This window comes from Lontra canadensis, unplaced genomic scaffold (assembly GCF_010015895.1).
Source record: "Lontra canadensis isolate GAN:19392208 unplaced genomic scaffold, GSC_riverotter_1.0 scaffold1, whole genome shotgun sequence".
Taxonomy (NCBI): domain Eukaryota; kingdom Metazoa; phylum Chordata; class Mammalia; order Carnivora; family Mustelidae; genus Lontra; species Lontra canadensis.
The window spans coordinates 28622581-28639884 of NW_022630995.1; the positions used below are offsets into that span (position 1 = coordinate 28622581).

General features: G+C 35.9%; 1 protein-coding gene across 1 annotated transcript in view; it reads left to right on the forward strand.

Annotated features, from left to right (window-relative positions):
- Positions 1-17304, forward strand: part of GABRA4 (gamma-aminobutyric acid type A receptor subunit alpha4) — a 67031-nt gene that overhangs the window by 26019 nt on the left and 23708 nt on the right. The window contains exon 8 of the mRNA XM_032852436.1: positions 1059-1318. Coding sequence (XP_032708327.1) covers positions 1059-1318 — 260 coding nt within the window. The remainder of the gene's footprint in view (positions 1-1058; positions 1319-17304) is intronic.

The window sequence follows — 17304 nt, forward strand, 5'->3', positions numbered from 1 at the left end:
CAAGACTTGAGCTGAAGGCAGATGCTTAACCAACTAAGCCACCCAGGCACCCTTTGAATGAATTTAAATGGGTATAGTAAATTCTCACAGAAATCTCCAAGCTTGACTAGATAACATAGATGATATATGCAGATAGACAAAGATACAAAAAGAGACAACTATTAGCATCCTTAAATAAGACATTTCTCAATAGCTCCAGTGACAAGTGGACTTTTTCCACTGAGAATGGGGACTAATTTTTTTTTTCAGGCCGTGGAAAAGGCTTCCCTGGAGATGATATTCTTCAGAAACCTATTAATGAAAGAGAAGTACCTCTATTCTTGTTGCAAAGATTTTCCTGCTTACCACAAACTGATGCATGGTAGATGTCCACTATTTTTAAAACTAAATTATTCTAGAAATCTATTTTTTCCAGAAATATACCTCTATTGCTTTTTATAAATTAAGCTCTTTTGCAACTAGATTATTATTTCATTATTATCTTAATTCAGTAGGTAATACTCAGTTTTAAGTATCTGTAATTCATGATTTTTCTGGTCATGATTCTCCATAGCAATGGGCATGCCTATCCCAGAAATTCTGATGCTCCAAATTACAATGCTATCAACTTCTCACTCCTGGTTGAGAAGCAGTGCTTCAACAGGAAGTAACTTCAACAGGAAGTCACCTAACTTCCTGCTAGGTGTATGTGTTGACTTGCTCAGGTATGTTGGCTCAAATACTAATACCAGCCCAATATATGATAGGTGCTGTATATAGTTGTAATCTTTATAGCAAACCCAATAGGTAAGTATCAAATGAAGCCCATTGAGGTTTTCCTCACTGAATCCGAGCCACACTGAGCTAATAAGTAGAAGAGCCAGGATTTTAATGATACCTGTCTCTTACTTGAAAACCTATGCTAATTTCACTGAGCCACTAGGGTTTGAGTCTCCCAAAAGAGATGGCTTGAGATATTGTAAACTTTGTTACCCCTCTCCCACCAAGTCTCCAAGGTTTGTTGGTTTGTTTGAATAGTAGTAATGATATTTTGTCTCTTTGCCCTTTTGCTTCTGAAGGAATAACTACAGTCCTCACCATGACCACACTGAGCATCAGTGCACGGCATTCTTTGCCCAAAGTGTCCTACGCTACCGCCATGGATTGGTTCATAGCTGTCTGCTTTGCTTTCGTATTTTCCGCCCTTATTGAGTTTGCTGCTGTCAATTATTTTACCAATGTTCAAATGGAAAAAGCCAAAAGGAAGTCATCAAAAGCCCTCCAGGAAATACCGGCTGCTCCAGTGCAGAGAGAAAAGCCTCCCGAAGCACCTATGCAGGTATTTGACTTAATCTCCTTCAGTTTAAGATTTCAGCTTTTTGGTCAGATTTACAGATTGAATCCAGGGGAAAAACTGAGAATTTGAAAATCCCAGTAACAACTTGGAAGTCATTTAAAATCCAAGATAATGGAAAAGGGTAGTTGTAAATGTAAACTTTAAAACTGTGATTAATGGCTTAAAAATTAAACAGGTCTGGATGAGCTAGATTTATCTGGAGCTTGTTGTTTGAAAACTCCTGTCAGAGTTAAAAGTTTTTGACTGGGGCAAAATCTGATGTCTACTATTAAGAGGAACCTGTGGGTATCTTTGAATGGGTTGATTGGTCATTTCAGTAGAGTTCATTGGACGAAGTAAAGCAGCCGTTCTTGATATGATCCCACATTAGAACTATCCCATGGGGTCTGGTGGGGTCTGTGCCCTTGTATTAAACAAGAAAATAAAACCAATAAACAAGATGACCCATAGTTGTAGCGGATGTGCACCAAAGATGAAGAATTATTGACCTAAAGGGACAGACTTAAAAGGATGTAAACATCTAAGAGCTACTGTAATTTACATTAGGCACTTCAGTGATTCTGTGATTTAAAAGAAAAAAAGTTTTAAAGTAATGTTTTCCTCAGGACTCCAGTTGTACAAAAACAGCTAGATCTTCATGGAGACAGGTAAGCAAATAGGCAGCTCCTCTTCCTCCTCTTCTTCTTCCATCCCCCCCCTTCAAAATCTATTTCTTTCTTAATCTCTACTCAGCTTCCTCTTGAATCAGCAGACAAGTTTCTGCGTTCACTTACTCACAGCCTTATTGTAGTTGCCACAAGTGGTGGTCTAACACTCTTTTTCCCAAATCAAAAGTATATATAAATGATCAATTGCATTGTCTGTAGATAATAACTCATTCCCTTTTCTGTTAAATCATTCATTAATTCCTTTATTATTATCTTTTAACTCATTCAACAAATCCACATCCAATGCCAGCCAATGCGACAGAATTTGTTTATGGTCTGGGAATCAACAGTGTACATACCCCCACTCCTCACCTCCCATTAATCTCCCCAGCCGCCCCCCCCATCCACTCCCCACCAAATATCCTGCTTTGTGGAGCTTTCGTTTAAGTGTGTAGGATGAGGAATAGGAGATAGATAATTTAAGGAACATAACTAATAAAGTGCATGGCTTGTTAGATGGTGACAGTGCTGTGGTAGGGCTGAAGCTCTAAGAGGAAGGACCCACGTGCTGTGGCGTTGTGAGAGGGCTGGGATTCCATTCAGAATGCAGGTGGTCAGGGAAGTCCTACTTGGGAAGATGGCGGCAGAACAAATTAGGTTAGGTGCTCACCCCCTCGAGGATTAATGGGTCAGGGTTCAGCAGTCTATAGCTTCTACAGAACTCTGGGCATTGGTTCTCTAAGAAGGACATGTGAGCAGGTTGAGAAATTATTGCCCTTCTGATTAAGTCAGTTTTGATAGTTTACCTTTTCTTCTAGAAGAACCCATTTCACAAGATTTTCAAAATCATTAGGAAGGATTTTGTACACTCTTCAGTGAAAAAAAAGGTTATCTGCAGTTTTATTCCTTTCCCATTCCCTATGGATAAGTTTATGCCCTCTCTGCCTCTGATTGTTGTTTTAATTGCTTTGCTCTGTTGTGTTGAAGACTTGGTAGAAATATTCTACTTACTATTCCTTTCCAAAAAAAAAAAAATTAAATAAATAAGTCTTGGGTATTTATTTTACTGCTTCTGTTTTCTAATTATTGATTTGTGATTTATTTTATTTCTATATTTCTGCAGGTTAGTTATGTTACTCTTTTTCTAGTTTCTTGAGTATAGTTCCTCTAATTTGTTTTCACTGTTTCTTATTTAATAATATAGATCCTTTATTGCAGTGAGCTATATTACATACCGCTTTGGCCATAAGTCATAAGTTTTGATATATATTATAATTATTTGCTAAATGTTCTACAATTACATGGCTGTTTTTCTCTATAAGCTAGGAATTCTTTGGAAGATAATATTAAAATTTCTAAAGTGGATTTGTTAATTTAACTCTACTATTTATTTCCAGCTGTATCACATTATATTCAGAAATGTTACCTGCACAAATGTAAATGTCATTCATACTTTCCTTGTGCTCTGAATTATGTTAAAAGCTTGTAAATGTTTGATGGCAATTTGAAAGAAGTTGATTTGTAGCTGTTAAATCAATTTTACTTAAAACATTATTATTTCATCCATCTAATAAATCACCTCTTGTCTTCTTGATGTTTCAAACACCAAGAAAGATATAAACAGTTCTCCCACTGATAGACTTGTGTTAATTTTTTTTAACATTTTGACTTTTTTGTTTTCTACACTTTGATGCTCTGATATGCAACATGTAAAGATTCATAACTGCTGTATTTTCATATCAGTCCATATATTTAATCATAAAATAACCTTTTTTTTGTCCCATGTAATACCTTTTCCTTTAAATTCTATTTGGTCTGATTTTAATATTTTTCATATTCTTTCTTAATAATAACTTTTGTAGTATATTTTTACTACTAAATTCCTTATTCTTTATTTTCTCATGGACTTTAGAAGCTATATATCATATCTTTATATCACTAGTGTTTAACTTTTAAATTTTAAGACAACATATCTCTACTAATGATTTTCTAAAAATGTTGAAAGTATAAATCATACTGACTCTCCAATGTAGCTATTAACTTCTCTGAACCCCAGGATTGCTTAAGTCCAGAGATTCTGGATTTGGAGACTTTTTTTTTTAAGAGTCTCATTCTCTGCCGACTGAGCTAGCCGGGCGCTGAGACTTTTTTTTAAAGATTTTATTTAGTTATTTGAGAGAGAGAGAGAGAGAGAGAGAGCACGAGAGAAGGGAGGGTCAGAGGGAGAAGCAGACTACTGAGCAGGGGGCCTGATATGGGACTCGATTCTGGGTCTCTGGGATCATAACCCAAGCCAAAGGCAGTTGCTTAACTAATGGAGTCACATGGGCACCCCATGGACACATATATTATATACATATTTTTTTCTATTTATAATGAGTCAGTATAGTTCTCTTTCATTGTCTTCAAAGTGAACTTGCGTTAGTGCTGTAACGGACTACTGTAAATACTTAAAAGTACCACTTAATCAGAATAAACCTAATGTCCAAAGTGGGAAGAGGACCAATAATCTTCCATTCGTTCCTTTAAACATATCTCTTGGCTGGAGCCATTGCTATTGCCAGTAAATCTCAGTTAAACCAATGCAAAGGGCTATGTACCCTCTGATTCAGTAACTCCTCTTGGCAGAATGGGCCACAGCCTGTGTGCAAATGACATAACCAATGTCAAGAAGATTAAATTTGCTTGTGAGGGCATAGATTCATAGTATTTAAGGGTGGGAAGGAAATCTAGTCAAAGTGTAAGTCATAGGCTTCATGTCCTCTACAGTGTTTGAATATGTCTGTATAATAACTCAGATCTCCACAGCAGTTTACTTGAAGAATATCTGTGTTCTAAAGACAGTGATTAATAGGTGAGACCATCCATCCTCCTAACTCCAGATTCCTGCCAGAGCATAGCTGGCTTTGGAGCGTCAGTTACCATTGATTGGCTTCAGTATCAAGTTCGACTTTGAAGGTTGAGAACACATTAAAATTGAGAGGGGGGGAGGAAGTGGGGGGAGGGACACAGAGAGAGAGAAAGAGAGAGAAGGAAATTTAGAAGGAGAAAGATTGTGTTAAGAGCAAAATTTTAGGGGTGCCTGGGTGGCTCAATTAAGTATCTGCCTTCGGTTTGGGTCCTGATTCCAGGGTCCTGGGATCAAGCCGGCATCAGGCTTCCTGCTGAGCGGGAAGCCTGCTTCTCCCTCTTCCACTCTCTGTGCTTATATTACCTCTCTAGCTGTCTCTCTCTCTGTCAAATAAATAAATACAATCTTTTTTAAAAAAGGCAAAATTTTAAAACATATTATTGGAAGGAAATAGTCTAAGAATATATAAGGTTTGAGTTTCAGTAGAAAATCTAACCAGACAGCTGAAATTTGCTTATTCAAATATGTATTCTAACTTGTATGGCTGTTGACTTATTTGAGTGATGCTGCCTTTGTTTAAAATGTGCTTAAACTCCTTATTTGGAATTTCCCTGAGAGTCTACATGACATTTGGTAATTCAATAGTCTTTTGGGTAATGTCACTAGTGGTTTGATTCATTGTCACCATATGTGACCTATGGACTGTTAATGGCCTGGCAGAGATATGGTGACCATTTCTATTCTTTGGGAATTGGAATGCATATGGTTTATGGAATATTCATGAAGTAAGAAGGAAAGGCGGATTGGCAGAATCTAAGGGCAGCTGTGGGCAGCCTGACTATGTCTTTGGGCATCTCAAGAGGCATAGCAGATGTTTTGCTTCTCTGTTCAGCATTACCTTAATTCTGCCTTTGATCCTGTCCTTCCAATATTTGAGTTGTGTTTCATTGTTTTGGCTGTATCTTTCCATATCCTTACTACTTTTGAGAGTATCTGTTCTCTCACTGATGCAGGTGATTTAGATTAATAGGACAGTTTAGAAAATAAATAACTATAAAAAAGGGAAATCTTATTTTAAAATATTATTTTAAAAAATCATTTGAAAGTATATCTTATAGTCCTTGTTCAGTCAGAAAGTATGCATTTATGAATGTATGTTGTATCTTGTGAAAAAATCCAATGATATAATGACTATAGTTGTTGTCTTAAACTGTATCATGTACTATGTGATATGCTTTACATGCATTACTTAATTTCAAGGTCATGATAACTATCTTACGGATGAAGGAGCTGAGGCTTGCAGTTGTTAAGTGATGTACTCAAGAAATGGTAAACCCTGTATTCAAGTTAATTCAGCTCTAGCTGAATGCACAACTTGTTCTCTTTTATTAAAACTCTGTTTTATAGTACTTAATTTATGATATACCTATAAAGAATAGACAGTAGAACATATATATTATATACATGCATAAAATAATCATCCTAACAGTCTTGTTCATATTTCTATAAATAAATAACAATAGTGAAACATTATGAATGCTCTTTACATGTCAGTAACAAGAAATTTTACAGACATTCAAGCCTTAATGACAGATTAGACATGTTGAGTGTTGGAAATGGAGGATGAGTTGGGGGTGGCATCATTCACTAGAACAGAGAAGAGCAGTGAACTACCTTTAATGAAGAAGATAATTACGTCAAGCTTAGATAATGGCAATTTCCATAGCATGACATTATCTCCCTTCCCACAGTAAGAATGATTTTCTTTTTTTCTAATGGCAAATGCATACTTCTTCACAGCATAGCTTTCTTTTCTACACAATTTCTTTCCAATCTACCCAGCTTCTATTTCCTTTTCACTGTAACTATTCTTCATGAACTGCTAAATTTTAAAGTGTTTGTAGATTCTCACAAGGATATTTGTAAAAATAATGAGCTACTTGCTCTACTTAGAGTCTTAAGGCAAAGATGATATAAAAATATATAAATAATTCAAGGTGGCTCCTGAATTCAATAATTTAAGTGCACACATGAGAATCTTATTTTTTACTATCCATTCTTCAAAGTCAAACTCAAGCCTTATTTCCCATAAGTGTCTTGTTCTGACTGAGTTTAAGGATCTCCAGGACATGGTCCTAGAGATCCACATCTACAAAGTGGGGGTGATAATAGAAAAGGTTAAAGACCATCATACATGTCAAGTACATAGTACAAGTATAATGCCCAGGATAATTGTGTGATTATCATTATCCTTTATTTGTTGAAGCATCTTCAACATTTAACATGCATTTAACATATGTATCACAAAATTTATCATTTGTAATACTGAAGTATTTTGCATAAGTAAATTGTTTCATATATGACTGCTATAGCCACCTTAGCTTAGGTGGCAAGCTTCTTAATAACATTGATAATGGTTTCATTTTTTTCCTCACACAGCACATTGCACGGTGTTTTATAGTTACAGTTTATTGATGGAGTATAATGAGTCAACTCTAGGAAGTATGACAATGGAAATGTGGTGCTTCTGAAATTATATAAATATCAACTATGTCCAAATGTGTTTGTATTTCATGTAAAATTCTTTCTTATCAAAGTAAATGTGAACATCAAATAGATGTTAAGTAGTGAGGTAGAGCTGGGCCACTGGGAGCATCTAGAACAAGAGACATTCAGGCTTAGCATTCTGAGACACACTTGTCACCAGGTGGAATTAGCTTGTGGCAGCAATAGAGCACAGAAATGGATGCTTTGAAAAAATAAAACAAAACAAAAATCTCAGTACATCACAAGTGCAACTGTGCATTAGGAGGAAAGCATCATTTGTTGTCCTTTGGTCCTTTTAATCACATCACTTACACAGATGTCAATGACTATTCATAACATCAGTGTTAAATATGATTTCCGGGCAGTTGGTAATATACAAGCTTCATTCCATTGCAACAGGGTGTACAAACTAGGTCAGTTTCAGATTTTCATTTTAATCATTCTCCAAACTCCTCTTAGAAATGCTGTTCTTTAAATAGTTTAAGCTAACATGTAGGAAACTTTCAATTTTCCATTTGTCCATATTTCTTTCATTTCTTTTTTTTAATTTTTTTAATTTTTTATAAACATATATTTTTTTCCCCAGGGGTACAGGTCTGTGAATCGCCAGGCATTTCTTTCATTTCTTAACTTAAAGTTTAAAAATCTCTTTCCTTGGCAGTTTGAAAAAGGACCTGGAGCAGTGCTGTCAGTTCACTTGACATTTACGTGTGTTTGTGACAGTAGTTTAATGACATTCTTTAAATCTTGTATAAATTGTACCTCCCCAAGCCCATACCTTGTTCGGTACAGAATGTTCTGTAGTTAGTAATGCTCTTTAGGCAATGAGTAATTGCTTAATCGCACAATTATTAAACAGTACGATTTATGTCAAGAATAACAGAATTATGTGTCATTTTCAGCCATATTTTTTTATCCTTTAGTTTTGTTACGTGTCTTGTGCGGATTCATGAGGAATTGTCATGCTGCTAATCCTTGAGAGCAAATCTAGTCATTTAACAAGTGTTTACCAAGCAACTGTTATGCACCCATCACCACGCAGGGCACTGACTGAAAGATGAAGTTTAGGAGCATGGTCTAGTGAAGGATTGAGGCTAGTAGTCTTGTGAGTTAGTAGCATATTTAGTATATAGAAGTGTGGCTTGAGTCCTGGTCTTAGATTAACACAAGCATACTTTTACTAGTGGGAAATTACTCTCAAATCTTCATGGCTACCTCAGACCTACCCGCTGAAATACCAACCTCTATATTCAATTACATATTGGGAATCTATTATATTTATTAACATACTTATGAAATATCTATTGTCAGTGTTCTGGGAATACTGTGCTCACTCCCTTCATAGATATTAGGATAGTAGGAGGACCAACATTCAATGATTCATTTCAAATAATTAAGTAATGATTAATGTGCAAAATGCTGTGCAGAAGCAGAGAGGGTAATGATAAGTTATATGACAGAGAATTAGGCTTATGCTGAGACTTCAGGTTTTTTTTTTTTTGAAACGCATAAAGTGACAAGTTAGGGGACATCACTCAAAATGACAAAAGGAGGAGAAGCAATAAGTTTTATAACTTATCAAAACCATATTGTGCATATTTGGGTAATTATTGGTAATAATATTGCATGGGAAGAAAAATGCCAACTTTAGCATCATAATGAAATATGTAGTCTATTTCTTCCTCTAGAATGGGAAATGCTGTAATTTTGATGCTGCATTAGGAAAGCTAGATATATTAGCCAGTGCTTAAAGGAAGAGTAAGGCATCTTATAAACCTTGGTTTATAAGGGTAGGGTGTATGTGTGTGTGTGGTATAGACATAGATTAATAGTAAATCCATTCTTTTATTTTCATGTATTCTGTGTTTATAAATATCATGGCAAAGGGAGAAGCTGTGAAATGTATTTATGTGGTACATGGAATTTGGGTACGTAGCATGTCATTACCATCATTATCATTGTTTTTACTGTCTACTATGTACCATATAGATGTATGTGTGTGTGTATATATACATGTATATGTGTATATATGCATATATATATTTACAATATACATGCATGTATATGTATATAATATACAGTGTTAGTTGCTTTATATGCGATCTCTCTAATTTCTACAATGAGTCTCAGGATGAATTGTGTTGTTACACACATAATTTTATGGTTGAGGAAAATAAGACTTGGTAAAGTGTTTTGGAGACTTTCAGTCTCCAAAACAGATGCATGGTGCTGCCATTCACTAGAGAAAACAAGGAGGCATCAAGGGATTGTGTTTCTACTCTCAGGTCCCTAGTGCAGCTCTAATCACACAACCCAATATTTGTGTTTGCACTCCTTTGTTAGATGATGAAGTTAGGCAAGATTATATCTAAGTTTCCTTCTAATTTTTAAAAAAGATTTTATTTATTTATTTGAGAAAGAGAGAGAGAGAATGAACAAGGGAAGAGACAGAGGGAGAAGCAGATTTGTACTGAGCAAGGACCTCCAGTGCAGGACTTGATGCTGGGGCCCTGAGATCATGACCTGAGCCGAAGGCAGCCCCTTAACTGACTGAGCCACCCAGGCACCCCTAAATTTCCTTCTCATTAAAAAATCTGCATTACTACAAACTCATTTACTCTCTATAAATAATGCCAGATTGCTTTATATTCTTTAACATGTGCTTACTTTAGTAAAACAGATTAGAAGGATGGTGGTTCTTTTTGGGTTCACAGAGTCAGATCAAAATAAATATTCAGGTTATTTTATACTCACCTACATAGTAAAGATCATACAGTTCCAATAACAATAAGAACATCAACTGATACTATGTTACCAAATACCAGAGAGTATTTTAAGCATTTCACATATATTAACACATTTAAGTGCCACAGCAGTCCTGACCTACCTTCAACCTAGCTGACAGACGAGGAAATTGAAGCACAGAGAGACCCAAGTGATTTGTCCAGGATCATGTGGCTGCTAAGTAACTGAGTCAAGGTTTAAACCCAGGTAATCGGGATCCAAAGTTTAGGCTTATAACGGCGAGGAATCGCTGCCCCACAGTTATAACCTGCTTCCAGCACTACTGACCCTCTGCTGTGCCTTATCACCACAGACTCATTCCCCATCCCAATTTCAGGTTTCCTGAAGGCTGTATCAGTGTTCACATTGTTGAAAGTGTAAGCCCTATTTTGGAACTCTGTCCTGTTTATAAATAAGCCCTGTCCATTAGCTAGTAGTTTAGTTTACACAGAAGCCAAAATCACAGAAAATTAGTCACACTTTCCAAATCTCCAGCTTTGCATAAAACACATGGGCATTTTGTCAAGGCTAAAAATTATAAATTGATTTAACACAGTCATTTCAACAGACTATACAGCAGTCCCTAGTTTTTGGCATTTTGGGCATTTTAAACATTTAAAAAAAACATTCAAGAATATTACTATTATTTTTTTTATTTGAAATAACCTGTCCTCCATGTGTTGATGTGTTTAATTAACAATACTTACTTAGAAAATGTGTTCAGAAGAATTGTTTTAAAGGTTGTAGGGAAAATTTTTACGACGTTCAAGAGATAGTTTTTGCCCTAAATGAGTTTGTACTGTCAGGTGGCAGAGTATAGGGTTATAAGTCATCAAGAGGAGCAAATATTCTGTAGGGACCAAGGAAAGTTGTGAAAAAACATCCTGAACTTTGAGACGGGGTAGGAGAACTCAGCCTGGAAGTGAAGTGTATTTTACTGATGGACAGAGGATGTGGGAGAATGGCAAGGAAGTGAGCTAGCTCATTACCATAAATATCATTAGTTTGGTTTATGATATTCATGAATCAGCGTGAGGATCATTCTAACATTGCTATATGATTAATAAACTATTACCATATTAATGGAATTTTTATTACATCTCCATTTACTCCATTATTTCTCCAGCACTTCTGGCCCAAATTTGCTAAGAACCTCACAAGTGCTCAAGAACTAATTACTATTGATTTCATTCCTCATAGCACTGAGATATATGCTCAGTTGCTAGGGATAGGAATATATGAAGGAACCATATAGTTCCAACAGTGAAATTTTATTGAAAGTTTTTTTAAAATGGTGTTTCCAATTTTTATTAATTTCATGATCTTTTTCCATCTATGTTAGTAATGTGAGTGAACCAGCCCTTCTTTTAAGAGTGAAAAAAAAAATCAACTTCAAAAATTACAGCTGCTTGAAACAAATTCCCTCAATGTTTAGCTACATTTTCCAGCAAATTCTCTTCCCTAAGCTACTATGTAAGATTATTCATTCCTTCTGGTTTATTTGGCTAAGCTGCCAATTTCCCTTTTGCTATTTTGAGGGTCTAATTTCTCACAACATAATATACATAGCTAAATCTCTAGCTTTTCACTCAGCCTCAGATGTTTTAGAAGTTTCAAGAATTATCAGTTTGCGTATTACTTATTTCATTTCACTTAAATGAATTAGATGATATTATGCATAAAAATACCTCTGGTAGAAGATTATTATGTGTTTTGATCAATTTAAGGAGAGGGCACTTTCCACTCAGATTGTATGGCATGATATGGTTTTCTGTGTTCTAGAATTTCAGATTTCACAAGACTCTTAACGCCGTCTAGTTTTGTTGCCTGGATAACGCATCATATTCTCTCACAAAGCCTCTTTTATAGCGATCCTGAGTTTTCATATTCCTCTTATTTACTCTGCAAGGTGCTATTTTTTTTCCTCAGTTTTTCTCTCTCTTGTATTTTGACTTCAATTTTTATAACTCCATCATGGTTATAGAGATGACTACTAGCATGAAGACTTACTTATTCTAAGTCTCATGACTCCCAACCATGTAGTCCACTGAATTTGGCTCTTTCTCAAGCACTCTCTCTCTTTGGGGGGGAAATTTGGCTGAAACAAACTTTTTAAAAAATTACTTTTACTTGCTTTTTGTTTGACTAATGGAAAACAGTTGTGGGCTCCATAGTCAGAGAAAAGGCTGTCTTTCAGAGATTCAAAGAAAGGAATGGGGGTGTGAGGATGAGGGTGTGGTTTAGTTTTTCTGTGTGCACTTCCTATCTTTACCTCCTGAAAAGGCTTATTTAAGCCAAATCAATTTAATGGGGACAGTCAGGGGTCCCCTGAAAGTGAAAAATTGTACTATTAAAATAAAAGGAGATATGAAGCAAGAAGGATGCCCATCATTTAGTGCATCTGTACTTTCTCTTCAGCTACATCTTTGGCACTTGAGGGTTGATATTTTCAAAGAGAATTTGGCAAAAGAGGGTATGGACTCTGTATCCAAGGAGTGGAAAGCCAACTCTTCACATACAAAATGGGCATACTGTTGTTTCAGCTTAAGTAACTATGAACACTTGTGAACATCTGGATAGACTTATTTTATTTTATTATTTTTAATTTATTTATTTGACAGAGAGAGAGAGAGAGAGAGATCACAAGTAGGCAGGGAGACAGGCAGAGAGAGAGGGGGAAGCAGGCTCCCTGCTGAGCAGAGGCCGATGTGGGTCTCGATCCCAGGACCCTGGGATCATGACCTGAGATGAAGGCAGAGGCTTTTTAACCCACTGAGCCACCCAGGTGCCCCTAGATTTTATTTTTTTTAAAGCCTCTAAGAATATGAACTTCAGGACGAATATTTAGCACAGAACATGGTACCTAGGAAATGCCTGTTCAATATTTGTTGACTGTGTCAATTGATCAAAGAATGAATGAATGCAGTGTGATCTCCATAAAATATTAATAATAATAATAATAGTGACAGGAAAGAGAAGTCCTAGATGACAACAAAAATGGAGAAAACTCCCATATGTCCATTCCAGTGTTGCTTTTTTACTTTTGAAGGCCCACACTGAGTTTGGGGATTTCTGGAGGAAATCTGTATGATTTTTTTCCTGAGCTGAAACCACCTGGTTTCTTTGGAAATATCTCATATGAAGCAGCTATGATCCTTGCCCTTTCATTGGTTGTTCCTGTGACTTGGTCTTGTTTGGGTTACTCTGGCTCCTGATGTAGGCAAGCTACCAGATGGGAGTGACAATGATATTCAACTATGTGTGCTGTTCAGGCTACTCCTGGAACACAAGGAAATGTTGTTCGATTGTATGTGATAAAAGGATATAACTGATACCCTTTGGAGAACTGGTTTGAATGGAGAAGCATTGAGAAGGGCATCCTGCCTGGAAAATGAGGAAAGGAGGCCATGTGGAGCTTAAAAGTTGCTTCCACAGAAAGCAAGCAAGAACTGGACAACCATATAGTAATTTCTATAACCATAAAGAATATAGTTATATTCTTAGAGCAGATGCATCACTAAAAAAAGATGGACTGCAGTGATGAATGAAGAGCATGACTGAGCACTTGATCTTCACTGCCCCCTCTTCCATGGCCAAATGAACCTGTGATTTGTGTTGACAAAAGCCAGTTTTGTGTGTGTGTGTATTTTTATTTATTTATTTACTTTTAAATTTTTAATTTTTAAAATTATTTTTCAGTGTACTAGAATTCATTATTTATGCATCACACCCAGTGCTCCATGCAATATGTGCCCTCCATAATACCCACCACCAGGCTCACCCAACTTCCCATCCCCGCCCCTTCAAAACCATCAGATTGTTTTTCAGAGTCCATAGTCTCTCATGGTTCATCTCCCCCTCCAATTTCCCTCAACTCCCTTCTCCTCTCCATCTCCCCATGTCCTCCATGTTATTTCTTATGCTCCACAAATAAGTGAAACCATATGATAATTGACTCTCTCTGCTTGACTTATTTCACTCAGCATAATCTCTTCCAGTCCTGTCCATGTTGCTACAAAAGTTGGGTATTCATCCTTTCTGGTGGAGGCATAATACTCCATAGTGTATATGGACCACATCTTCCTTATCCATTTGTCCGTTGAAGGACATCTTGGTTCTTTCCACAGTTTGGCGACCGCGGCCATTGATGCTATGAACATTGGGGTACAGATGGCCTTTCCAAAAGCCAGTTTTTATTATTTTGAACCATCTGAAAATATCATTTATACTGGTCAAAAGTGGTTTAAAAAAGTCAAAAACAGTTTTTTGAAATGAAGATGAGGCCTAGATCTGCCTTGCAATTTCCTTTATCATCTGTTTCTTTTTGACAGCAAAGCAGGTAATTAGAAATAAATTGTCCTAGTGATTATATTGGTTAGCATTTTAAAATTTTATTAGTTTGTTTTCAAGACAAAAATTAAGGTTGGAGCTGAGAATGTCAAAACTTTGGGCCGGTACTCAGTGTGCCTGGGGCTGGTGGGAACATATCCTCTATGAGCATCTTAATACTCTCAGAAGGATTGTTTTGTTAGTTTATTTATTTTATTTTGACTTGAAGCACTTGAGGTTTGTACAGACCTAGAGCATCAACATGCACTCTCCCTTGCGGTTAGCTCCACTATTGCTGCCTCTGCAAGCAAGAAACCCACTTTGCTACAGGCTTAGCTGATCCCGAAAAGTGTTAACATGCTTTCTGCTTAGTGTTTGCCGATGGGCTGATCTAAAAATGACAATGAGGAGGTTACCTATTATCTACAGAACAAGAATACATTTTGGGACTGAAATAGATTATGGTCAATGGGGACTTGATCTGCTGACAGAAAGTTATATTAGTAGCCCTGAGTGATTCATAAAAATAGAATTAGATTTTATGTGGTGAATCCTGTTTGTTTTTGGTTAATTAAAAAGTGAATCTCTCTTTTTAGTACTCCAATATTTAAGTGCATTTTCTCTGAGACTTATTATCCCATGGTGTTTTTTTAATGAAATACACTCAGCTTTCAAAATTATGGAAATTGTTCATTTTTGCACATTTGCAATGGATAATATCCTTTGCACCATCTCCAAATATATTTTATCAAATTCATTACTAAAAATACTTTAAAGAAGTGTTTTGAAGCACCATTGAGATAGAATATAGAAAGACTTAAAATCTATATTGAATGAAACAAACATTTTTTTTCCATCTGTGATCTTCAAAATCCTAGCAAATTGGAAACTTTTATTATTTTTTTTTTTAATTAATGTATAACGAGTAGGTTGACTTTGTCCTTGGTTGCCTGTTTCCCTTGTGTTCTACCTAATTTAAGATTTGTTTGGGACAAAAATGTCTTGCCTTGACCAAGAGACTAGATAGTCACCCTAACAATGGAGCAAATATAAAAAGCAGTTTTCCAGCAATAAAAATTTGCTGAAGGGTTTAAGTGAAGTATGTCAAATTATAATCTAGATATATATGATTTTAATAGACATCTTGTAATAGGGTTACAGGTCAAAATTGCAATCAATAGGGGATTTCAGAATTTCATGAAACAATTCAAGGTAATTATTGGTTACAATTAACCTCCTGGTTACTATCCAGTCATTCTTCAGCCAGTAAGTGCAACTAACTACTCACAGTACTAGTATTCATAGCATTATTAAGCTTCTACATTCTAAGACACATAAAATTGAAGCAAAAAGGATCACAAGTCCATATTGTGGGACACTGTTGTTATAAGGTACAGGTGAATTTTTCTTTAATGTAAGACAGATCAATACTGTTGCTTTATTCTTAGGAATTTTGTTATTAGATGGTCTTCCTCACGGTGGAAAAACAAAACAAAACCAAGATACAGGGAGAGGTAAAATTTGGAGCTGAAACACATGGGGTGAAATCAGAAGACTGAAAATAAAAGAAATACTGGATAAGATGTTCTTTCTTCCATGCCCTTGCTGTCATTGCCTTGTGTGTAACCTAAGGAGTTCAATTTGTTTTTTTTCTTTCTGTCAAGCCCTAATAGAGGATATCTTAAGATTTCATCTTATGTGTTGGTCTGAATGAGAGTATATGTCAGACTTATATTAGGAAGAAAGAAAGAACTCTGTTGTTGCTTGGGATTTTTTTTCAATTTAATATAATTTAATTTAATTTTTTTTCAGTGCTCCAAAATTCATTGTTTATGCACCACACCCAGTGTTCCCCTTAATACCCACAACCAGGCTCACCCAACCTCCTCCTCCCCTCCCCTCCAAAACCGTCAGTTTGTTTCTCAGAGTCCACAGTCTCTCATGGTTTGTTTCCCCCTTTGATTTCCCCCAACTCACTACTCTGTTTGGTAGACCTGGTTTCACACTGTGTAGTACAGCCCGATTCATGATAGAGCTGATCATTTCAGAAAGAGCTGCATTAAATATGTACATTATATATGTTTATTCCAGACCAATTTCCTAGCACAGTAGAGTAAGCACAATCATACACTCTCAGCAGTGTAAGCAATGAATGCTTTTTCACTAACTCACCATAATGTTCTTCCTCAGTTTGAATGTGCTCCACAATCTGATCATGATGTTTACTCCATGGTATTCTTTCTTCATGTCATTACTATCGTATTTCCTCTTTATTTATGATGATAGCTTGCTAGATTTCCAGAGGATAAATAAATGTGATTATTTTAATGGTTAAAATACAAATTGGGTGGTCAATGGAGGGCTTATGGCTATTTTGGATCACCAGGAAGATGTCATGGTGTAGGCCTCGGTAGGTTCATTATTCAAACAATTTTAAAGAGTACTAAGAAGATAAAGACATGCCAGAAGCCTTCTGATAAATTTATGGTAGGTGATAGATTAAGATGACAAGGACACAGCTCCATGTAGACTATGTCATCCTTTGTAATAGCTGTTCATATGGTGTTACTATTTCCACATATGCCTGCCCCGTGTTGAGCAGCTAAAACCCATAATTCATGTAAGATATTCCCATTTATCTAAGTACAAAAAGATAATTAGATTAAAAAATCAGATAAAGTACAAAAAGCTAAATTAGATAAAAGCACTTTTTGGTATTTCTATATAGTGTTAACTTATGTATGAATATGCTGCAATGTAATTTTAGTGTAGAGTTAGTTTTTATGATAACCAAATGCTTTGAAAATTGA